A 22,325-nucleotide genomic window follows, 5' to 3' on the forward strand; every position below is an offset into this window, starting at 1 on the left:
CCTGATTCCGTTTACTATCTGGCCTCCAGCTGGAGCACTCCCATCTCCCCCCAGCAGCAGGCGCCCTAACCACACCCCACTGCCAGACTCCTTCCCCACTTCCTACCCCCAACTCAGCTTTCACCTGGCAAAGTCCTCAAACCTCCTCTGTGGTACTTCCTGCTGCAGTAGGTGTCTCCAGGAGCCCAGTTCGCCGTGATGACACACTCAGAAAATATCAGTTTGTGTTGCCTGCTTGAAAGAGCAGCAGTTATTACCAAATGTAATTAGTCAGTTGCTGTGAGGACCTCAAATTGCATTTGTGTGGTGGGTCAAATTTCAGAGAATGATTTCTTTAAAAATGCAGAAAACAATATTCTTACCATTCATTTTTTGTTGTTGTCAGTAGACAAATTGTTGCAAATTCAACTCCTTGAACATGAAGCCTATCATTTACTTGATTTGGAGTCGAGGCTTTCAAGCGTAAATGAAAAACAATTCAAACAAGCACCTGCCGTTTAAAGAATGGAGCATTTATTTGTGAAGGGCTAACAGTGGAAATTATCCATCCATACAGTATTTCTTCAGTCATTTCACTAGAGACTTGAGTTAAAAGCAGGAGTTTCTCAGTTATCTGAAGTACAGGTAGCTTGTTAGAAGTTACAGAGCCAGCTGATTGAGCCAACATTGTGGTGTAATGTTACATTCAAGCCAAACTAACTGCAGGATTCAGTGTTCTTCAGCAGACTGGAGGTGCTCTTCAGCCTGCAAATGTCACACAGACACACAAACCATTAAATATGTTCTATCTGACAAGTGCAAAACAATATTATATTCAATATACAATATTATTTTAAATATGGCAGCTACAGCAACATGTTCTCTATGAGATCACGAAACATTCATAAAACGATATGTTGGAGGGCCGACTGTTGCTGCCATCATCAAGCCAGGCTGGATGTGGTGATAACATCAAAGACTCCCCTGCATGAAGGAATCAGATCTTAAAACAGAGCTAACTCTTTAGTTTAGTTGGAGGGCCAGGTTCCAGAGTCTGACTCTGGAACAGACAACAAGGTTAGCCAGCCTTTTGCGTGTCAAAACAGAAAGAGGGAAAGCTAAAGCACAAAGTCAGGAGCAGATCCATCTCACAACCATGTTGTGAACTCTGAGGTCGGTAGAAAAGAGTAGGATTTTCGGAGAAACTGAGAACTGAAGCAACTATAATTAAGAACTTACATGTTGGTAATCCTCTCCAGCCTGTCCTTGAGGTCCTCCTGGACAAAAAAACAGAACAGATAATATTTGCATCAACAACAATAACGAAACACTAGGGGGGAAAGTAATCCGTTTCTGCTTTAACGTGTCTCGTTAACGCATACTTTTGCATAATAATAATACACATTTTACATAATTCTTTATAATACACAGTTACAAAGTGCCTTCCAATAAAAACAGAAAACATTTAAAAACACAAAGAAATGAACTGAAAGCCAGAAAACAAAACAAAAAATAAAAACAAAGATGCAAGAAAACATAAAGAAAAATCACTGAAAAGCAAAAGAGCAGAGTTTGCAGCCCTGATCTCGTCTGGCCAGGAGCCCTGACTGCAAAGGCTGCATCCCCTTTGTGACTAAAGGGGTTCTGAAGATCTCAGGGTGCAAAGGGACACAGGCCAAGAAGAGGTCTGATAAATAGCTCAGATTGTTTTTGTGTGTTTACAACAAAGCACAATAGAACACAAAATAATGTGTGAAAAGCCAGAAACATGATAGATTTGTTTATGCATAGTGACAGCGAGGTGAGGTCTCACCTTTGAAGTATCAGCCATGGAGCTGGATGAATAGGAGGCAGATGGACATGATGGACATTGCGGTGGGACACTTAACTAAGATAGATAGGTAAGAAAGGGAAATGGTTATTTTAAAAAGGTGCAGTCAAGGATTAATCAAAAAAACTGGCTTAGTTCTAGTTTCAAGCTAATCACATGTTAGCCACCAGTGAAGGTGACCATCACTGCAGCTCAACACAAAGACTTTCCAACTATCAACAAATTTTACAAACAGATTCAAGGAACAAGACAGTCAGTGACTACATGGAGATGAAATTAAAATGTCATAGTATGTACACAACCTGTATATTGCTCAGATCTAGTTTAGTTTCCAGTAAGAGGACTCTGCTCATCACATTTTCCCAGCTCTCTCTGGATATCGTGATGACTTCATCCTGGAAGAATATGATAAATAGAAAAGGTGGATGCAATTTTACTGTGTTATTACTTTGCCGTCTATTCAATAAAGGAAACATATGAAATAAAAAGGATTATGATATTACAGAAGTAGAGTAAAGAATACATAAGAATGTCTTATCAACCTTGTCTGTGTTTCTGTGTTTATCAAGTTCCTCCATACGTTTCTCCAGGACACCGAGCCTGTCCAGCCGAGACACCAGACTCCCTAGGTGAGCTTCCACTGCTGACAGCCTTCCCTCCACCTCTGCTGACTGAGAGACAGTGAAGACATTTTATATTGGCATGTGTTCAAACTCCTCCAGCGGTCCTCCAAACTTTACGCCTTTTTAAAGTTTCAGTATAGAACTCAACAATGACCCTGGAAGTCAGAGTTGTGCTGATAGAAAGTCAACATGAAGACATCAAACTAAATGCTGCACGCATTCATTTCAATGGCCAGGATCATTTATATTTAATAGCTATTAACAAAGGTTTACATCATGTTGTAATGTGTGTGTGTGCGCGTCACCACACGCAAAGACATTAATGGTTAATACACATTTTAAAAATAAACAAATCAAACATACAAATAAAATCTCCACCCTCTCTTCTCCTAGTCTTAGGCCTACTCTAAATACTTAACACTCCAGTATAGAAAACATTTTATACACACACACATATATATATATATATATATATATATATATATATATATATATATATATATATACTTAAGCAGTAGCTGACGACAGGCCGTGGTATATGGTAATTATATCACAGTTAAGGGGCGTGGTACAACCCCCTTAACTGTGATATAATGACCATATATCACGGTCTGAAGTGAGCTATTGCTTTTATAAAACGGTTACCAAGTGTGGCAATATGAAAGAAAAATACACACTCCAATTTATCCATCCATCCATCCATCCATCCATCCATCGTCTACCGCTTATCCGGGATCGGGTCGCGGGGCAGCAGCTCCAGTAAGGAACCCCAATCTTCCCTTCTCCGAGCCACATCCTCCAGCTCCGACTGGGGGATCCTGAGGCGTTCCCAGGCCAGTGAGGAGATATAATCTCTCCACCGAGTCCTGGGTCTTCCCCGGGGTCTCCTCCCAGCTGGACGTGCCTGAAACACCTCCCTAGGGAGGCACCCAGGTGGCATCCTTACTAGATGCCCGAACCACCTCAACTGGCTCCTTTCAACGTAAAGGAGCAGCGGCTCTACTCCGAGTCTCTCACGGATGGCTGAGCTTCTCACCCTATCTCTAAGGGAGACGCCAGCCACCCGTCTGAGAAAACCCATTTCGGCCGCTTGTACCCGTGATCTCGTTCTTTCGGTCATGACCCAGCCTTCATGACCATAGGTGAGGGTAGGAACGAAGATCGACCGGTATATTGAGAGCTTTGCCTTCTGGCTCAGCTCTCTTTTCGTCACAACGGTGCGGTAAAGTGACTGTAATACCGCCCCCGCTGCTCCGATTCTCCGGCCAATCTCTCGCTCCATTGTCCCCTCACTCGCGAACAAGACCCCGAGGTACTTGAACTCCTTCACTTGGGGTAATTGCTCATTCCCTACCCGGAGTAGGCAATCCACCGGTTTCCTGCTGAGAGCCATGGCCTCAGATTTGGAGGTGCTGATCCTCATCCCAACCGCTGCACACTCGGCTGCGAACCGATCCAGTGACTGTTGAAGGTCACAGACCGATGATGCCATAAGGACCACATCATCTGCAAAGAGCAGCGATGAGATCCTCAGGTCACCGAACTGCAACCCCTCTCCTTCACGACTACGCCTCGATATCCTATCCATGAAAATCACAAACAGGATTGGTGATAAAGCGCAGCCCTGGCGGAGGCCAACATTCACGGGAAACGAGTCCGACTTACTGCCGAGTATCCGGACACAACTCTCGCTTTGGGCGTACAGGGATTGGATGGCCCTCAAAAGTGACCCCCTCACCCCATACTCCCGCAGCACCTCCCACAGTATCACCCGGGGGACCCGGTCATACGCCTTCTCCAGATCCACAAAACACATGTAGACCGGATGGGCGTACTCCCAGGCCCCCTCCAGGATCCTTGCAAGAGTAAAGAGTTGGTCTGTTGTTCCACGACCAGGACGGAATCCGCATTGTTTTTCTTCAATCAGAGGTTCGACTACCGGCCGAACCCTCCTTTCCAGTACCTTGGAGTAGACTTTACCAGGGAGGCTGAGAAGTGTGATACCCCTGTAGTTGGCACACACTCTCTGGTCCCCCTTTTTAAATAGGGGAACCACCACCCCGGTCTGCCAACCCCTAGGCACTGTCCCAGACTTCCACGCAATGTTGACGAGGCGTGTCAACCAAAACAGCCCCTCAACACCCAAAGCCTTCAGCATTTCTGGACGGATCTCATCAACCCCTGCGGCTTTGCCACTGTGGAGTTGTTTGACAACCTCAGTGACTTCCATCAGGGACATTGACGATGATATCTATCTATCTATGGTATCTCGCTTCCCCCTCCTGAGGTGCCGGATGGTTTTCCAGAAGCACCTTGGTGCCGACCGAAAGTCCTTCTCCATAGCTTCTCCGAACTTCTCCCACACCCGCTGCTTTGCCTCTGACACGGCAGAAGCTGCCGCCCTTCTAGTCCTTCGATACCCTGCAACTGTTTCCGGAGTCCTCCCGGATAGCATAACCCGGAAGGACTCCTTCAGTCGGACGGCTTCCCTGACCACCGGGGTCCACCACGGTGTTCGAGGGTTACCGCCCCTTGAGGCACCTAAGACCTTGAGACCACAGCTCATCACCGCAGCTTCAGCAATAGAGGTTTTGAACATCGCCCACTCAGGTTCAATGCCCCCAACCTCCACAGGGATGGCTGAAAAGCTCCGCCGGAGGTGTGAGTTAAAGATCCCCAGGACAGGGGCTTCCTCCAGACGTTCCCAGTTCACCCGCACTACCCGTTTGGGTTTACCAGGTCTGTCCAGAGTCTTCCCCCACCCCTTGATCCAACTCACCACCAGATGGTGATCAGTCGACAGCTCCGCCCCTCTCTTCACCCGAGTGTCCAAAACATGCGGCCTCAGATCAGATGATACGATTACGAAATCGATCATTGACCTTTGGCCTAGGGTGCTCTGGTACCACGTGCACTTATGAGCATCCTTATGTTCGAACATGGTGTTTGTTATGGCCATTCCATGACTAGCACAGAAGTCCAACAACAAACGACCGTTCGGGTTTAGATCAGGGAGGCTCTTCCTCCCAATCACGCCTCTCCAGGTGTCTCCATCGTTTCCCACGTGTGCGTTGAAGTCTCCCAGCAAGACTACGGAGTCCCCTTCTGGAGCCCCCTGCAGGGCTCCATTCAGGGTCTCCAAGAAGGCCGAATACTCAGAACTGCGGTTTGGGGCATAGGCACAAACAACAGTCAGAGTTTTCCCCCCCATAACCCGAAGGCGTAGGGAGGCGACCCTCTCGTCCACCGGGATAAACTCCAACGTAGCGGCGCTCAGCCGGGGGCTAGTGAGTATCCCCACCCCGGCCCGACGCCTCACACCTTGGGCAACTCCGGAGAAGAATAGAGTCCAACCCCTATCCAGGAGTACGGTTCCAGAGCCACGACTGTGCGTGGAGGCAAGCCCCACCAGATCCAACTGGTAGCGATCCACCTCCCGCACTAGTTCCGGCTCCTTCCCCCACAGAGAGGTGACGTTCCACGTCCCCAGAGCCAGCCTCTGCTGCCCGGGTCTGGTCTGTCGAGGTCCCTGACCATCACTGCCACCCGTGTGACAGCGCACCCGACCCCAGCGGTTTTTCCCATGAGTGGTGGGCCCACAGGATGGATGGATGGGAGGCACCACGTAGCTTCTTCGGGCTGTGCCCGACCGGGCTCCGTGGAAAACCCGGCCACCAGGCGCTCGCTGTCGGGCCCTCCCTCTGGGCCTGGCTCCAGACGGGGGCCCCGGGCAGGGTTTCTCTTTTCCTTTCCCTTTCTTTCATGAAGTCGTTTTTGATTTAAATAGTTTTTATTATTAAATAATGATGTTCAAAATAAAATAGTCCCTCTGTTGCCTTCTGCACAAAACATAGTGCGAGGTGTTTGCTATGCAACAACACTTACAGCTAGCGAACATATTAGACAGACAACGTTGATCGATTATTTGGCTATTTATTTACATTAATTTGTATGTTGCCGTTTATCAATCCACTCCTCCATAGTAAAGCTTTGTAAGTTTGTTTCTTAACGGACGTAATTTAACAGCTGTAACGGTTGTAGCTTTTTCTCAGACGTGGAGGGATACTGACTTGTTGTGAAAAGTTACTATAATTCTACCCGTGATATACGCTCATTATACCACGGCTAAGAACCAATCAGATTGCTTGATTTGACATGTCCATTTTATAAATATAAATATTTTACAATAGGCTTACAAAAACCTCACTTCCCGTGCAGATGGAACTCAAAGCACTTTTCGAAAGGTCACCTTGTTATGGTGAAGTGTTGGGATCCTCACAGTATGGACAGTAAGCTATTGGACTCAATTTCACATGATCCTTTGTGTCAAGACCCTCCCTCACTTCCTGCAAGCTGACGTCACCTTTTGCAACTAGGTGTGAAAACCCTTCGCAGAAATGTGTTCTTTCTCTTTGCTCCTCTCTCTGGCTCCGGGCCTCCCCGGTGGAGAGCACGCCACAGCTGCCCGCAGCGTCGGGTGGCTCTCTGATCACTGCACGGTCTCCTTTACAGACGTGAGCACTTGCCTACAACACTTCCATTAAGCCAGCACTGCTAATCACAGCAAACGAGTTCTATCACAAGCTTTTGTCTTTATACTTGTTTAGTAAATACTTACGTAAAGAATGTTAACCTTGTCCTCATCTCCTCCTGCCAGCTCTCCATTTCCAGGACCATGGATGGAGTACACTTCATTATGAGATGTACGAGTTAAATAATGGGAGGAGAATGCTTCTGCATGGGAGGAGTTTGTGGGAAAAGTGGAGGAATGTTCCATGTGATTCTCAACAGATGGCGTCTCGGACACCTGAAACACATACAAACACAACGGTACTGAAGAGAAACTTAGTGCACATTTCTAAATCAGAGCTTTCTGTTAATAGCAACCGCCTACCTGCTAACAGTTCCTTAATGCTTCTGTATAGTTCAGGGACATTAGGGAGGTTTAAAGTGCCTGTTCAATCTGACTGATTTGTTTTGTGATTAGCTGGGAATCTGTATTCTAAAGAAAGCCACATTAATTGATGTACTCTTGAAATTGTACAGAGCGTGCACAACGGTCCGTTTTCTGCCATCTCAGGTCTCTAGCTGCTAGCTGTCGGCTCTGCTGCGTCAACCGGGACTCCCTCAACTCCACCGACGATCCACCTCTTTGGGTTGCAGGCGTCGCTGAACTTTACAGGTCACATGCTAACAAATTGTTAAGAGCCACAGCTGTACCACTTACTGTGTTATCTCGTGGTGGTGTCTTATTTGTCCAGTAGAATGGTCTATTATCTTTGAGCGGTATATTACGGTACTGTGTACTTTTAGTGGTGGTACTTTACACTATACGTACAGTGTCTGCATCGGTCAGTGTTGGCTGAGCTTCTCCTCCGTCATCCTTGTATGAGGCAGGACATCTTACTCTCGACTACAACACACACAAACACACAATTCTATTGAATGCATTACAGAACTATTGCTTGTTGAAAGATGTTTCTCTACTACAAGATGAATCACCTTTCCAGCTGCAACATTAGTTATTCGTACACATTGATGAATCAATAATTATAATCCAATGATATAATACATATTATTCTGAAAATAGAGTACTTTTACTTGTGGAACATTAAGTACATTGTGATACGAATAATGAGCTTTCACTTGAGTAAGATGTCGAATGCAGGAGTATTTATACACTGTGGTATTGCTACTTGTACTTAAGTAAAAGCTCATAGATGATTTCTAATATGATGCTGAATGCAGATTTACATATTGAGTGATGTCATTACTACTATTTACTCAAATCTCAGATTGCTCTATAATAAAAGGAAGAATGCGTCGCTGCCTTTAATGTTACAGATGACTGCATTAAAGACACACAGACACATGTTTATGTAAATACAAATAAACTATTATACGTTCTGTACCTTCTTCAGTTGGTTGTGTTTCTGCAGGACCAAATCTATGATGTCACAGACGACAGAGATTTTCCTCAGAGAGAAACCCCACTGGAGAAACTGCTGCTTGGTCAGTATGGGCTTATAGTGGAAGATATCTCGCAGTACCTACACACGCACACACGCACACGCACACACACACACACACACACACACACACACACACACACACACACACACACACACACACACACACACTTGAACGGACCACTACAGGCTAGTAGAATAATTGTGAGGGTAAAGTGAAAATCCCCTGTACACTAGTGGGTTAGTAGTCACTGTGCTCGATAGAGGGAGGGGACGAGTGTGAAATAAGAAACTTCACAACATTTCGTAATGCTGCATCTGTGGACACAGCGCTCAGAATGAGTGGATGTGTTACCTTATAAAGAGTGTCAGTGAATCGGAGATCAGTTTTGCCAGTCAGTTCCAGTCCAGCCTCTATTAGTTGCTTAGCAAAAGGTGGAGAGAAGGAGGTGAGGGTGAAACTCACAATTGGAAGAAAAGCAGAGGGGTCTCCTTTGGAAAGGCTGGTGGAGAAACAAAGAACGACATGCAAGATTGTGAGTAAAACTGCAAATGAAGAAAGAGAGAATCTGATCAGTAATGTCCATGCTGCAAACTGCTAATAAATAGCTGTGACTGCTCATAGACGTAAGTGCTTAAATCAAGTTGCTGCGTTTGTTTTTGATGTCTATGTCTGTGATGTTTCCACACAACAACGCAACATATTGAAGACAAACAAATGAATGAAACTAGATTTGGATGCTGGCAAAGAAACACACAATGTAATTTGAGAAGAGACAGCAAGAAAAAAGGACAAACTATCATTCTTTTTGGAATAAAGTTGAATGTGGAGTTCATTGTGTTACACTGAGACAATAGTGATGCCTGGTGGTCGACAGGCACCATTACTATGAGCATTCCGCACAAAGTCATAGGAGCATTTAAGACACACGTTCAATGTCTTTAACACAGTGCATTTGCAGATTAGTAGTACCTGAGACAGAGGACACAAAATACTGGTGTGTATGATCCAAACAGCTGATAAAGTGTTACAGGTAAGAACAGTAAAACAAAAAACTCATTTAAACTGCAACTGACTAACTGCATCGGTAATATTAAAATGATAAAAATGTAACGTTAGCGCACATTAATCTTTCATATAACGTTAATCCATGATCACATGACAACATAGTGGAAAGCAGTATCGTTAGCGGTTGAACTGATCAACATAACCTACTCACTGACTGCTACTTCTATTGACCTACTGACTGTAACGTTTGAATGTTACGCTAGATTAGTTAAATATCATATTGTGGTGTAACGTTACGTTAAGTAACGTTAGGGTTGCGGAGGTTTTATATGGCTTCAGTCAGGCAGATGTGTGTTCTTTGATTACCCATTGTAGTCGACATGTCCTGCGTACTTTACCGCCCGCAGGAGAGTTTTCAGTTTACGAAGACAACCATTGACATCTCCATTAGACAGCATCTCTATCTGCAAGAGAAAGACAAGCGCCAACGTGAAAGGCTAACCGAAGCTACAGTCAGCCTGTGTTGTGGCAACACACATATGGACGCGAACGTTATACAACCCCAACTACATACCATACAAATTCGATGTAGTTTTTAAAAGTGCAAATGAAAGTATAGTGGTTAAAATAAGATGTATTTATACCTGACGCTAACTTATATTGTTGGTGTTATTTAGCTCACCTTCGTTTGGTTTTTACCGGGTGATCAACTGTGCGAATTCGATTGGCTGTTGCATGCAAGTCTTGTCACGTATTGTAACGAGTTGACGTCAGTGACGCAACCTGTACGCACAGTGCTTTCTGCTTTTTTTCGTTTAGTTTAGTTTATCAATTTGTCACGCGCTGGCGTATTTACATAGAAATAGAATGCGTTTGACTCATAATTGTAAAATGTAAATGTTCTTTCATTCCCTCAGTGTATCTGATAACTGGGAAGAGAACAGAGGGAGGGGCAGAAGTGACAGGAGGAGGAGTGTTAAAACAGATGATAGACCAAGGTATGAAAGGTTCCTCCTGAATCTAAAGGAGCAACTGCTCTATTGTATCTGTGCTTGGCTAAATGAAATGACAACTTGATACGTTTGATAGCAAGGAAACCACATTTCCAGCTGCACTTGTGTGCAGGTCGGGTTGTCATAGGAATCACTAAACTCAGGTAGGTAGTCCAGGATTACTCCGCTGTATCGTACTCAGCAGGAAATACTGCACCATGCTTGTACAAGAAATAAGACCAATGGCCTTTAACAGGGCAGCAAAATCAAGGAGTTTGGGTCGACACTGTCTTCGACAACTTAAACTAGCTCGGTAAGCTAACTCGGGATTTGTAAGAACAGATTGTGATTGATAGTCAATTCAACCAATGACGTTGTATTTCGCTAGCTGTTGTGCTATGTAAGACCAACGACATAGAAGGGAAGGCGGGACTTAAGGTCAAACTACCTTGCTTGCTCGAACTTCCAACGTTGATGTTTACAACAGTGTAATGGCTTTGTTTACGCAACACAGCTGACGTTAGACAGGCTGAGAGGGAAAGAAAGACGTAGTGCACTACTGCTTCGTTAATTGACACACATTTATAAGTCCACTAAGCTATGAAGCTACATTTTAAGTTCATCAGCACAGAGTTCTAACATTAATGTGCCAGCAGGTGTTTGCATACTAAATGCATACACACACATACACATACAATGCATACTGTCATTGGTTGGTATAATCTTGTGTTGTCTAATTGTTCAGTGCTTTCTGCCATACAATTGTAAGCACTGTGAAAATGTGTTAAATATAGGAAAAGAGGCTTGATAGGATCCAAAACAGTTATAACTGCCACAGGTCATTTGTTATAAATTGGCACCCTCAACAGTCAGTTAGTAACAACACATGTAATACAGATCATGTAACCAGCACTCACATTACATCCATCTACTTTATGTTTATTATTGTATGTATTAGCTTTTCATCATATAATGGTGATAATTAGTTCTAAAACATTGTAAAATATTTGATAGATTTGGCATAAAACCTGTGGTGAATTGCTTAATTCACTAGTGGATAGTCTGAATGTATGGTTACGTTCTGAGAACCATTCTGCCCAGTGGTTAGTTGGCTACATGTTGATTGAAGTACAGTGAACACAGATTATGAGTATACGTAGTTTCTTTAGTATGAGTTGTATCTTATTTGTGATTCAGTCACAGTGTTTCTCTTTGGGGGGTTTTTTTCTGAGCTGACTGAGTTTCACACAGTCTTGTGGATTTGCCTTCTTTATCAGGCTGCCACTAATGGACAATCATAGCAACAAGTGAACCTCAGTGTATCCTCTGCTGAATTTGTATCATTAATCATTATACTAACTTGTTTCCTGCCTTACTACTAGCTCTGACGGACACACCGATTTAGATGTTTTATTTTGCACAACCACAACTAGTTTTGTCAGATGTATGTAACCAAAATATTTGTTCATGCACAGCATGACCAGATTACTGCATGTATACATACTGCTGAACGAGCAGTATATAGTATATATACAGTCTATACCATTTCATCATGAGCAGCACTTTTCCTGTGACAAATAAATAAGAAAAAGGCTATGAGAAAAGTGTGTAGGCACATGTTGCCACTTATTACCATACATGTGGGTCATCTGGAATACAGGATATTATTATAGATCATAATCTAAGTGACCTATTTGTACTATGTAACTGTGCCGCCATATAGATGGGTCAAGCACTGTGGAGGCTGCCTCCCCGACAACAGCAGCAGCTTCAGGAAGAGCTTGCAGACCGACTGGCTGACCGAGGAGAAGGAGGAAGACAAGAGCAAGGTAATCCAAATGACTTTTGGCTGAGGAGAATGTAGTTTGTATGTGGCTGCTGCTATCACAAATGGTGGACAATGCTTTTCCTTTCAGACAAAATATGAGCTTGTTCTGATTTATAAGGTTCCTGGTTCCAGTCCTTTATACATTAACTTTCAATTCAATATCAGCACAGCAACACCAATTAAAATCAGTGCAGCTGAACATGGTCATCGTTATTACTAAACTCAACAGCTTTATTTAAAAAGTTCATTTTTATGTTTGAGGTAAAATGATGCACCTCTAATGTAAATAAAATGAAGACTTTATTTAAGACTAGACTTTTTAATGTCAAAGATTGTGTTATTTGTCAATAATATAATCACTGTCAGTATGCTCCTTAAGTGACTCCATCAGACACACATTTGGAGAAGATTTAGGACGGGTGAATCAAACTCGGAGCTCATTGTGTACATTTCTGAAAAGTCCTAGACAATAAAAAGGACCAACGCTGTTTAAAAGTGATGTTTATGGATAGACAGTGAACAAATCCAACCCACACTGTGCAGTTTCCATCCACTGCAGAATCTTTGCTGTACATAGAAAGTAACATAATGAACTGAAAACAACACGCAACATGTCAAGTTGCATCGTGTTTACTGCCATGAGTGAGAATAAGCCGATTACTGAAGTGGATAAAAATACACTGGATGTTATTTCACTCTATAATCCAAATAACAACTACAATCATCAGTAGTTGTTTGTTACAGCCACTTCACAGCTTTACTCATATTAGTTTTCTGCTTCCAGCTATCCAATCATTTCTTACAATTCAGCAAACATCCCTCAATCATCTATCTCCTAGGTCTTTAAAGTTTGATCCATTGTAGTGACTCAGAGTAAGCGGTATGGTCCTTGTCAGCAAACATTTTACACAAAGGAGGCTAGGTCAGTAGAGAAAGATACAAGTCTGAACTTCACTAGTTTCATTCAGGTGAAATTTCATGAGCACCTTATTTCATACATACACACTATAATGACTTTGCAAACTTTCAGGTTGAAAATAAATACTGTAGATGGAGAATGAAGACACTAGTAAAACCATACCGTAAGAAAGCCATATGAACAACACTGTAAGAATAACCAAGAGCCAAGAATTATAATGAAAATGTTGGAATAGGCTCCTACTTCCCTGCAATGCTAAATAGCATTAAGCAAGTAAAGACTAAATGAATAGATAAAAAATGATCCTGGTTTTTGTTTTTTTCCTAGGGAGTGATGGAGGTCCCCAGAAAAGAGCTCCTCAGCAGTGTTATGGCCCCGATATCTACCATCTGCTGAGAACACGCATTGGAGGTATGAACATAGAAACACACGTTTAAGCTTGCATAGTAACATTGGAGAAGCCAGCAGGAGCTTCAGAAAGGATCCAACCGAAAACCCAGCCCATATGTGCACTGAGTCTTTTGCAATGAAAGTAGCAGCACAAGCTCCAAAAATCATTACATCTGGTGAGAAAGTCAGTAGGCAGGTAGACAGGCAGGTAGACAGGCAGGTAGACAGGTAGACAGGCAGGCAGGTAGACAGGTGGGTAGACAGGCAGGTAGACAGGCAGGTAGACAGGTGGGTAGACAGGCAGTAGACAGGCAGGTAGGCAGGTAGACAGGCAGGTAGACAGGCTGGTAGACAGGTGGGTAGACAGGCAGTAGACAGGCAGGTAGGCAGGTAGACAGGCAGGTAGACAGGCAGGTAGACAGGCGGGTAGACAGGCAGGCAGGTAGACAGGCAGGTAGACAGGCAGGTAGACAGGCAGGTAGACAGGCAGGTAGACAGGCAGGCAGGTAGACAGGTGGGTAGACAGGCAGGTAGACAGGCAGGTAGACAGGCAGGTTTAAGCTTGAGAAACTGTTAAAGGAAGCTGAGCCTCTTGGAACGCAAGATTAGTGGGAGCAATATTTCTACTCCTGCAATGATTGATATAAGAGATTCAATCTAAACCTAACTCCTCATCTCCACCAAGACGCAGGAGTCACCATTCTTAATTGGTCAGTATGATTCTGGCTATGATACACCAAGTCGACGGCCATGAGTGGCCGTACGTCACCTGTACTTAATGCAGTGAGACCTTGTGTGTGAGAGAGCTGTCTGATCTGTGCTCAACAGGTCTTCAAGTATCGATTAAATATCTTTAATTCTCTCAAGAAAATATAACACCGTTTGCTCTCAGTGCATTAGAAATTGTGTGTCAGTGAGATTCCATTTAAATATAAATATTAGTTTTCTTCCTTCTGTTTCTTGGTGACTGTAGGTAGGGAACGCCATGGTTGTATAGATTTGGAGATGTTGCCACCTGAATTAGGCATCACCATACTGTCTTACCTGAATGCTACTGATCTATGCCTGGCTGGCTGTGTGTGGCAGGACCTGGGAAATGACGAATATCTTTGGCAGGGGTAAGGAGGCTTTTTGTGATGCTAAAGTAATGAGGTAGGGATTTGATTGAAGTTAATAATAAATGCTTCTATGTGACCAGACATCACCTGTATTATGTAAGACTTACAGATTTAGAGACAGAAAGTTCAAGCTATTAAATAATTTGTGTTTTTTTGGCAAGTGCTGACTACACAGTTATTTCTGTCAACTGCTGTCTGTGTCCATTGGTTTCTGTTAACTCACCAGACACGCCTTTTTATCGGCACATGTATCCAGTAAAGTTATTTTGTGTTCTTTGTTCTTTGTTCTATTCTATAACCCATGTGTGTGTGAATCCACCAGGCTGTGTAAGTCCACATGGGGACACTGCTCAATCTACAACAGAAGACTACCTGCTGGTTTCTCATATAGAAGACTATACCTACAGCTAGATGAAGGCAGCCTGACATTCAACGCTAACGTACAGGAGGTAGTGTGTGTGTGTGTGTGTGTGTGTGTGTGTGTGTGTGTGTGTGTGTGTGTGTGTGTGTGTGTGTGTGTGTGTGATAAGGTCTGTGTTTAATACAAACTACAGAGATTTTACGTTTTTTTTCTACGACAAAATATCAGTAAATGCTCAACTCAGGAATTTCTGAAGCTTCTATGTCTTAGTGGCTAAACGTCATCACGGTAAACACTAGTCCGCCTTCAGCTTAGTGGTGGTGACGTGAGTCAGGTGACTGCAGTGTATTCCCTTTGTAGCTGTACGTCAGCTTTTTACTTCTTGCAATCCCATTTACATTTCAAAAAACCTAAAAGTGGTTCATATGTGGAGATTATCCTGCTGAACAAAACTTGTAAGAAACTTTAACGTTTGTTTGCTATAGAGCTTATTTTCTGAAATAATCAAAAATTATCAAATCAAAATTTCAGGGTCGGCCTACAAAAACACGCCATCCCTGCACCACTCTATGATGACACGACAAAATGATGTGTTTTTATGATGTCATTATTCTGAGCCAATCTGTCACTTCAACATCAAAGTGTGTTTCCTGATGGATAAAGACACACAAAGTGACTCTGTTAGACCTTCACTCACAAGATGTGTGTGTGTGTGTGTGTGTGTGTGTGTGTGTGTGTGTGTGTGTGTGTGTGTGTGTGTGTGTGTGTGTGTGTGTGTAGGGTATCAGTTATTTCATGTCCAAAGGTATACTCGTGGATCATCCGACAGAGCTGGCTAAATTCATCTTCTACACTAGACGGCTCAACTGGAAGATGCTGAGGATTTACCTGGATGAGAGGTTAACAGAAACTCACCTCTTGACTTCCACAACAGTTTGTAATGATGAAGCGTTCACATTTTTACATCTGATACTTCTGTGACAATAGCTATGGTCTAAAACCATGACCTGAAATCATTTGATACATTTTCTTTAATTATTATTTTAGAGGTGTTTATTTAATGTGTCGACTATGATATTATATGATACAATGATATTACTCCTCATACAGCGACTTTCATTACCGGTGTACAAAATAAAACCAAACATTGCTTCTATCATATCATTCAGTCTGTATGTGTGTATGTCTTTGTGTGTGCAGGCGGGATGTTCTGGACGAGTTGGTGACCCTCCATAACTTCAGTAACCAGTTCCTCCCCAACGCTCTGAGGGACTTCTTCAGACACATCCATGCACCAGAAGAGAGAGGAGAGTACCTGGAAACCCTCATCACCAAGTTCAGCCACAGGTTCTGTACCTGTAACCCCGGCCTGGTCCGAGAGCTGGGCCTCAGTCCTGGTTAGTTCTTACACACACACACACACTCACACACACACACACACACTCACGCATACACACACACACGCACACACACACACACACGCACCCACGCACACACGCACACACACACACACACACACGCACACACACGCACGCACACACACACACACACGCACACACACACACACACACACACACACACACACAGTGTATGTTACCTAAAAGCTTTGAAGTTGTGGTCCTTGGCCTATTGGTATTCATTAAATACTTGCGCAGTAGCTGTAACGATGGGTGTTTGGCAGATTTATGCCTCATGGGGCTTTCCAATCTGAAAAGCATACGACACCCTCTGTCCTTTGTCCTCGAGTCAGATAAGTAAAACTCCCCCAAACAAAACCCTTTAACAGGGAAATAGATGGAAGAAACCTTAGGAAGTGGTGCACTGAGGTGGGATCCCTCCCCAGGACAGACAGACATGCAATAGATGTCATTCGACAGAACAGACCAAAATAGCAAAATCACAATATGGAAAATGAGGATGACTAGATTAGGTCCGGGAGGATGTCGAGCAACTTCCAGGTGTCGCCAAGCAGATAGAACCTGAGCCACACAAGCTCATCTCCACCAGAGACCTGGAGAGAGGACAGACTGCACAAACACTCAAGAGCAAGAGAGATGCAGTGGGTTTTAGATGTATTCACACGGGGAGGACATACATGGACTTTACTCGGCTTAATAGATTCAGTGAGACTGAGAAGATCCACCAGAAGGATAATGATAACAGATCCATGCATGAAGTAATCAAACATTGAGCAACTATTGAAAAGTTAAAAAGAAAAGATGAGTTATAAGTTTGAATTTAAAGAACTTAACAAAATCAGACTGTCTAATGTGTTTTCTCTCTGGAGACAGAGACGGATAATAGGTAAAAGGAGATTATAAAGGGAATTTTATAAGTCTTTAGAAGCTCCTTCAAGTCTGATCTGACATGGATATGGAGCCAATAAAAGGAAGCTAAGATTGGTGTAATATGGTCACATTTTCTAGTTTTAGTTCAGATTAAAGCTACAACATTCTGGAACATTTGAAGACTTTAAGTAGAAGCATGCAGCAGACCTGACCACAATATGTTACAATCAAGTCTGATGTAAATAAAGGTATGTATATGGACCTCTGCATCAGCTCGTGACACAAACGACTGACTTTTAATTACCTTGCGTAGGTGAAAGAAGGGACCCTGTGTATACAGTGCAGCAACATCTTTACTACTTGATAGATCTCTATAATCCTTTGGTCTATATAATATACAGACTTTGGTACAAGGATGGTAATTTGAGAGTCTTGATAAAGTGGCTAAAGAGGACATGTCATGTAATAACCAAAGTGGATTCTGAGGTCAAGAGGTTTACTCTTTAATGTTCACAGTGCATGTCATGCCAGTTCAATTATTTGTGAATTATTTTTGACTTGTACCCAAGATATTTGCTGTGGGGGGACATTTTACATTTTAGAGTTGAATAATTGTGTTATTGCGTACTGGTGACAATATTTCTATGTTACATTGAACATACTGTAATTGTGGCTTTTCCATCCTGCAGCAGACACATACACAGACACAATACATCACTGCTAAGATAAAAGTTCCATTTGTACACAGTTGTGTCCACACATTGTGCTCACAGTTGTGTAAATTCACTCTTTGACCTGAAGGTGGTGATAGAGGAAAGCTCATGGATTGTCCCAAATGAAAGGCGTTTTACTCTGGAGAACATAAATATAGAGTAATTAAATTGTATTATTACCAATGTTCAGGTCAAGATTTGTTTTGATGGTAAAGCCACCAATTGAGGTGGAACCATCAAGGTTTTGTTTTGAATTAACCTCTGGCTTGATCATTTCAATGGACTGTGCCATTACCAACGAAAGGCTTTGTTAGGGCTAGCAGACCTTACAGACTCTGTTACTGTTAACTCCTCAGACCTGCTCATGCGATTAGTAGGATTAGTGTAATGGTTTTGAGCCCAAGGCTAGAGATGGATGGATTGCTGCCTTTCTGAAATCAGTCCTTTCATTGCACTCCATCCTCTTGGGCGCACACACACGCACACACACACACACACACACACACACACACACACACACACACACACACACACACACACACACACACACACACACACACACACACACACACACACACAGGGTTCTGCTAAAGAGCCTGCAAATTGTGCACAATGTTTTCTAAGCCATTTTTCCACACTGTATTTATTCCTGATAGAATTTTCTCATTTCCCATGAGACCCCCCCGACTGGTTCTTGGTCCCCCCTGTACCGAACCCTGGAATCAGCCCTGCTCTAGTGGGGCTTTGACTTTTCAGCTTGAACACTAACTACATGTTCTCTTTAGTGCCACACAGAGTCCTGTTTGATCCCGGCCTGCTCTCATCTCTCTGCAGATGCTGTGTATGTGCTGTGCTACAGTCTGATCCTGCTGTCCATCGACCTGACCAGCCCCCATGTCAAAAACAAAATGTCCAAGAGGGAGTTCATCAGGAACACTCGCCGAGCAGCACATAATGTCTCGGATGACTTTGTGGGCCACCTCTATGACAACATATACCTGATTGGCCACGTGGCTGCGTAGCTCCAGTCCAAATCCTCATACTGCACTGAAGAATAGGAATTTGGGATTGGGTTCCTACACATGTCTGGAAAGTATGGAACATTGTGGAAACGGATATTAACAATTTTCACAACAACCATTAAATCTTACTAGAAAGGTGAGACAAACAAATAAAGTCCACCACTGCACTGTGAGAGACTGTGCTATCGAATATTAGGAATGTTATTAGATTTTTATCAGAGAAACATATGAAATGTCTTTAAAACCCAGTCACTGCAAAGAAGGAGGTTTTAAAGTGGAACCATGAAGACGAGCTCTGATACTGCACTGACGGATGGAGAGTACTGATTGGTGGAGGGAGGAGGAGGAGGAGGAGGAGCACTGCCCTCAGCCTGTCACAGATGTTGGCACAGTCCTGCTGACTTCCTATTGGACAGCTGCTTCACGTTCACCAGTAGGACACATTCTTGTAGGAAGTGACACAGGACCTAATACAAGGCTAACGCAAGAGCACTCACTAATATCACTCGTAGCATTTATCAGTGTAACTAATGACAAAGGTACATTGGAGCTGTTCAGCTGATCAGTTGACCTTGATACATTGTCCAGGGGAAACAACCAGAATGTCCAAGTGTCAAGATGAAGCTAGATCTGGTTTTCTGTGGCTCATACTACTTGTTTTTTTGTTTTCCACTTTATGAGTATAATGAACAACACAACAACAATTTTAATGTAAGAACATTTTCGGATTATTATTATCTTTAATCTCTCTTACTTTTTTTCTTTTGAGGTTTGCTTGTATGTGTTCCAAGTCAGAGTCGCCAAACTGCACAAACGTGACGTAAATGGCTTGTTTCAGTCTGAGGGATGTCACCTGTTCATGAGCAGGTGTGCGCTTGTGTGATTAGGAAATTAGCAGAATTGACGGCCCTAAAATTGCCATAAAAAGCGACCTGTTCCACTCTGTGGGCAGGTTTCAATCGCAAACAAAGAGTCAAATGAAGAAGCTCTGCCGTCAGAAATATTCCAATAAAATCTCAAATACAAATGATGATGATAATGTGATGGACAGAATATGAATTTTGCATTTTATTTTAGTTAATTTTGGTCTCATATTCAAACTCCACATTCATTCAGATTAAGGCTTTATTAATCTAAAATGATTTAACGAACAAGTAAATCCTGAAAACTGCATAAATATACATCTCATGGTGACACATGTGAAAGGAAAATGTTATATGCACTTAGTATTTACAGTAATGCTGGAACCAGCTAATATTTTGTGCAAGATTTTGTCCAGATTATGATTGAAATTGAATGTATTGATATACATGGGAAATGTATAATCACAGTGCTCTGGAGGTGACATGCTTCTTGTACATCAGATAGAGCACAGCAGCTTCTATGTTAGCTGCTTTATGAGGATGCTAAAAGTATTTGTGAAGGTTTGTGATGGACCTGGTTGTAATTCTGGCATCTTTATCAAGGAAATGGCTAAAGTCAAGTGTAGAGGAAGACGATGTGAAGTGAGGTAAAATAAGGGATTTGTATCAAGTCATGCTGCAGTGTTGATTGTTTAATTGACACAGAAGGACACAACCACTGGCTGAAGTCTGTGGACGACAGTGCAGTAAATTGTATGAGGTTCATGAAGTTCTTCTGTTTTAAAAAATATTAGTGCTATAATTTATAATATTTTTGCACACTGCACACTCATTTACCCCCAATAACCACAGCTTTACCATTTTTTATCAAAACTAAAACATTGCTGCCATGACAATAATCCATCAATTTAAATTAGGCACGTAGATATAAAGACTCTAAAACACTTTGTTTTAGAGTTTAGATTTGCTTTTAATGGAGTTTTGTATTAGTGGAAGCCTGTTACTGTACACATGTAGGGCAGCACTACAGCAGAGAAGGTGTGGCGTCTGTAACAGCCAATCTGGAGAAATGGAAGTGTGCAATAAACTTGAATCAGGACATAATGAAGACTTCAAACATTCAGAAATGTGACATATTTTCAGCTGTTGCAATGATTCCCATCAGAATGCAGCATGATATTCACTCTGTGCTCGTAGCTTCGAAGCCCAGCAGCTAGCATGTAGCCACAGCTAACAGTGAGGTCAGTGATCACAGTGGCCACTGAATGTAACCATAGGAACAGACAGCAGTTTTTTAATTAAGGGGTTATATCCTAACCTTGATAGCTAGCTATATCAACCAACATTCATTTATCTTTGGATTTGTTCTCTATCCTATCAAATTCTGTTGTAAGATCCTCTTCATTAGATTGTAACATTATTACTATTGGAGATATATTATTGCTGATGCTGCACACTGATTTAGAACTAGAACATCATTGTTTTCTTGTTGTTGTGGTTACTAGAAGACTGTATGACTGACACAATGTACTGAGGAACTGTCCCAAATGTCGGCCTCATTAAATCTGGGTTTGATTTTACTCACATGTTTCAACCACCTGCAGTTATACATGTTGAGCTATGAAAAGGTAAACAGTGTACGTTCTTAGACCGTAATGATGCATCTATTTCATCTGTTACACTGAGTGATGCACATTCAGTTCAGGGATATGTCTGGTTCCTCTTCCTCACTCGATGAAGGTGCAGAGATGTGTTTCCTTTCTCTCCACTGTAAAGTTTGGTAAATACAATACATGGATGGGAAAGTGATTACAGACACTTAACAATTCTCAGCTACAGTTTAAATGAGGATGAATAAATGTCTCAAAACTGATGCTGGGAGAACACTTACATCTGTTCTGTTGTACATCTGTGACTGGTATTTGATATAAATACAGTATTAACTGAATGTGTGCAAACACTACCTGTAAATAGACTGCATTTATATAGCTCATCAGCTCATCAGTAGGGATAACCATTCACACACACATACACACACCGATGGTTCTTGCTCAACTTGCTGACTGCAGGGGCTGGGTATCGAACCACTGACCCTCCGATCACTGACCACTCTACTTCCTGAGCCACAGCTGCTCAACTGTTGAGCCACTATCTGTATGCATCTATGCATCACATAAGTAAACTATGACAGTGAGGATATTTTTTATAAATAAGGGGGAGGCTCACACATTCATGACAGATGAATGCATCCTTTCAAGTTATAATCTGTTTTTATATTTCACAATCTGTAATCTGTTTAGTTGGTATTTATGAAGATAAATTCTCCACTGGGTTAATGCTACTGCTACAGGCTGGTTAGAGGGCTGTGCTGGCACATTACTGTTTCAGAGCATCAGAGCAGCCAATGTCCAATGAGAGCT

General features: G+C 42.6%; 2 protein-coding genes across 7 annotated transcripts; one reads left to right on the forward strand and one right to left on the reverse strand.

Moving 5' to 3' along the window:
- Window positions 1-476: 476 nt before the first annotated feature.
- Window positions 477-10,199, reverse strand: cep44 (centrosomal protein 44). Of its 3 annotated transcripts, none has more exons than XM_029437164.1 (11): window positions 10,094-10,199; window positions 9,778-9,875; window positions 8,758-8,905; window positions 8,346-8,483; window positions 7,772-7,846; window positions 7,052-7,240; window positions 2,353-2,481; window positions 2,113-2,205; window positions 1,793-1,867; window positions 1,219-1,256; window positions 477-744 (listed from the first exon to the last, which is right to left on the reverse strand). In XM_029437164.1, the coding sequence occupies exons 2-11, from the start codon at window positions 9,867-9,869 to the stop codon at window positions 696-698; spliced, it is 1,026 nt and encodes a 341-aa protein (XP_029293024.1). In that variant the 5' UTR covers window positions 9,870-9,875; window positions 10,094-10,199; the 3' UTR covers window positions 477-695. The 3 variants fall into 3 exon arrangements, with proteins under 3 accessions (XP_029293024.1, XP_029293032.1, XP_029293015.1); XM_029437172.1 differs by having other exon boundaries at window positions 7,067-7,240; window positions 9,986-10,101; XM_029437155.1 differs by having other exon boundaries at window positions 9,986-10,101.
- Window positions 8,772-21,795, forward strand: fbxo8 (F-box protein 8). 4 transcript variants are annotated; one of them, XM_029437209.1, is made up of 8 exons: window positions 8,772-8,938; window positions 12,127-12,232; window positions 13,478-13,561; window positions 14,514-14,658; window positions 14,981-15,107; window positions 15,800-15,918; window positions 16,220-16,416; window positions 18,855-21,795. In XM_029437209.1, the coding sequence occupies exons 2-8, from the start codon at window positions 12,127-12,129 to the stop codon at window positions 19,040-19,042; spliced, it is 966 nt and encodes a 321-aa protein (XP_029293069.1). In that variant the 5' UTR covers window positions 8,772-8,938; the 3' UTR covers window positions 19,043-21,795. The 4 variants fall into 4 exon arrangements, with proteins under 4 accessions (XP_029293069.1, XP_029293052.1, XP_029293043.1 ...); XM_029437192.1 differs by lacking the exon at window positions 8,772-8,938 and adding an exon at window positions 10,231-10,716; XM_029437183.1 differs by lacking the exon at window positions 8,772-8,938 and adding an exon at window positions 10,231-10,567.
- Window positions 21,796-22,325: the final 530 nt, after the last annotated feature.

The sequence above is a fragment of the Cottoperca gobio genome, chromosome 1 (assembly GCF_900634415.1).
Source record: "Cottoperca gobio chromosome 1, fCotGob3.1, whole genome shotgun sequence".
Lineage (NCBI taxonomy): Eukaryota > Metazoa > Chordata > Actinopteri > Perciformes > Bovichtidae > Cottoperca > Cottoperca gobio.

Coding starts and splice junctions, on each gene's coding strand:
- cep44 (XM_029437155.1), bottom strand. Junction 7,847..8,345: donor AACACAACCAACTGAAGAAG/GTACAGAACGTA, acceptor TGTGTGTTGTAG/TCGAGAGTAAGATGTCCTGC. Junction 7,241..7,771: donor CACTGACCGATGCAGACACT/GTACGTATAGTG, acceptor TATGTGTTTCAG/GTGTCCGAGACGCCATCTGT.
- fbxo8 (XM_029437209.1), top strand. CDS start 12,127: ATGGGTCAAGCACTGTGGAGGCTGCCTCCCCGACAACAGCAGCAGCTT. Junction 12,233..13,477: donor AGGAGGAAGACAAGAGCAAG/GTAATCCAAATG, acceptor TTTTTTTCCTAG/GGAGTGATGGAGGTCCCCAG. Junction 16,417..18,854: donor AGAGCTGGGCCTCAGTCCTG/GTTAGTTCTTAC, acceptor ATCTCTCTGCAG/ATGCTGTGTATGTGCTGTGC.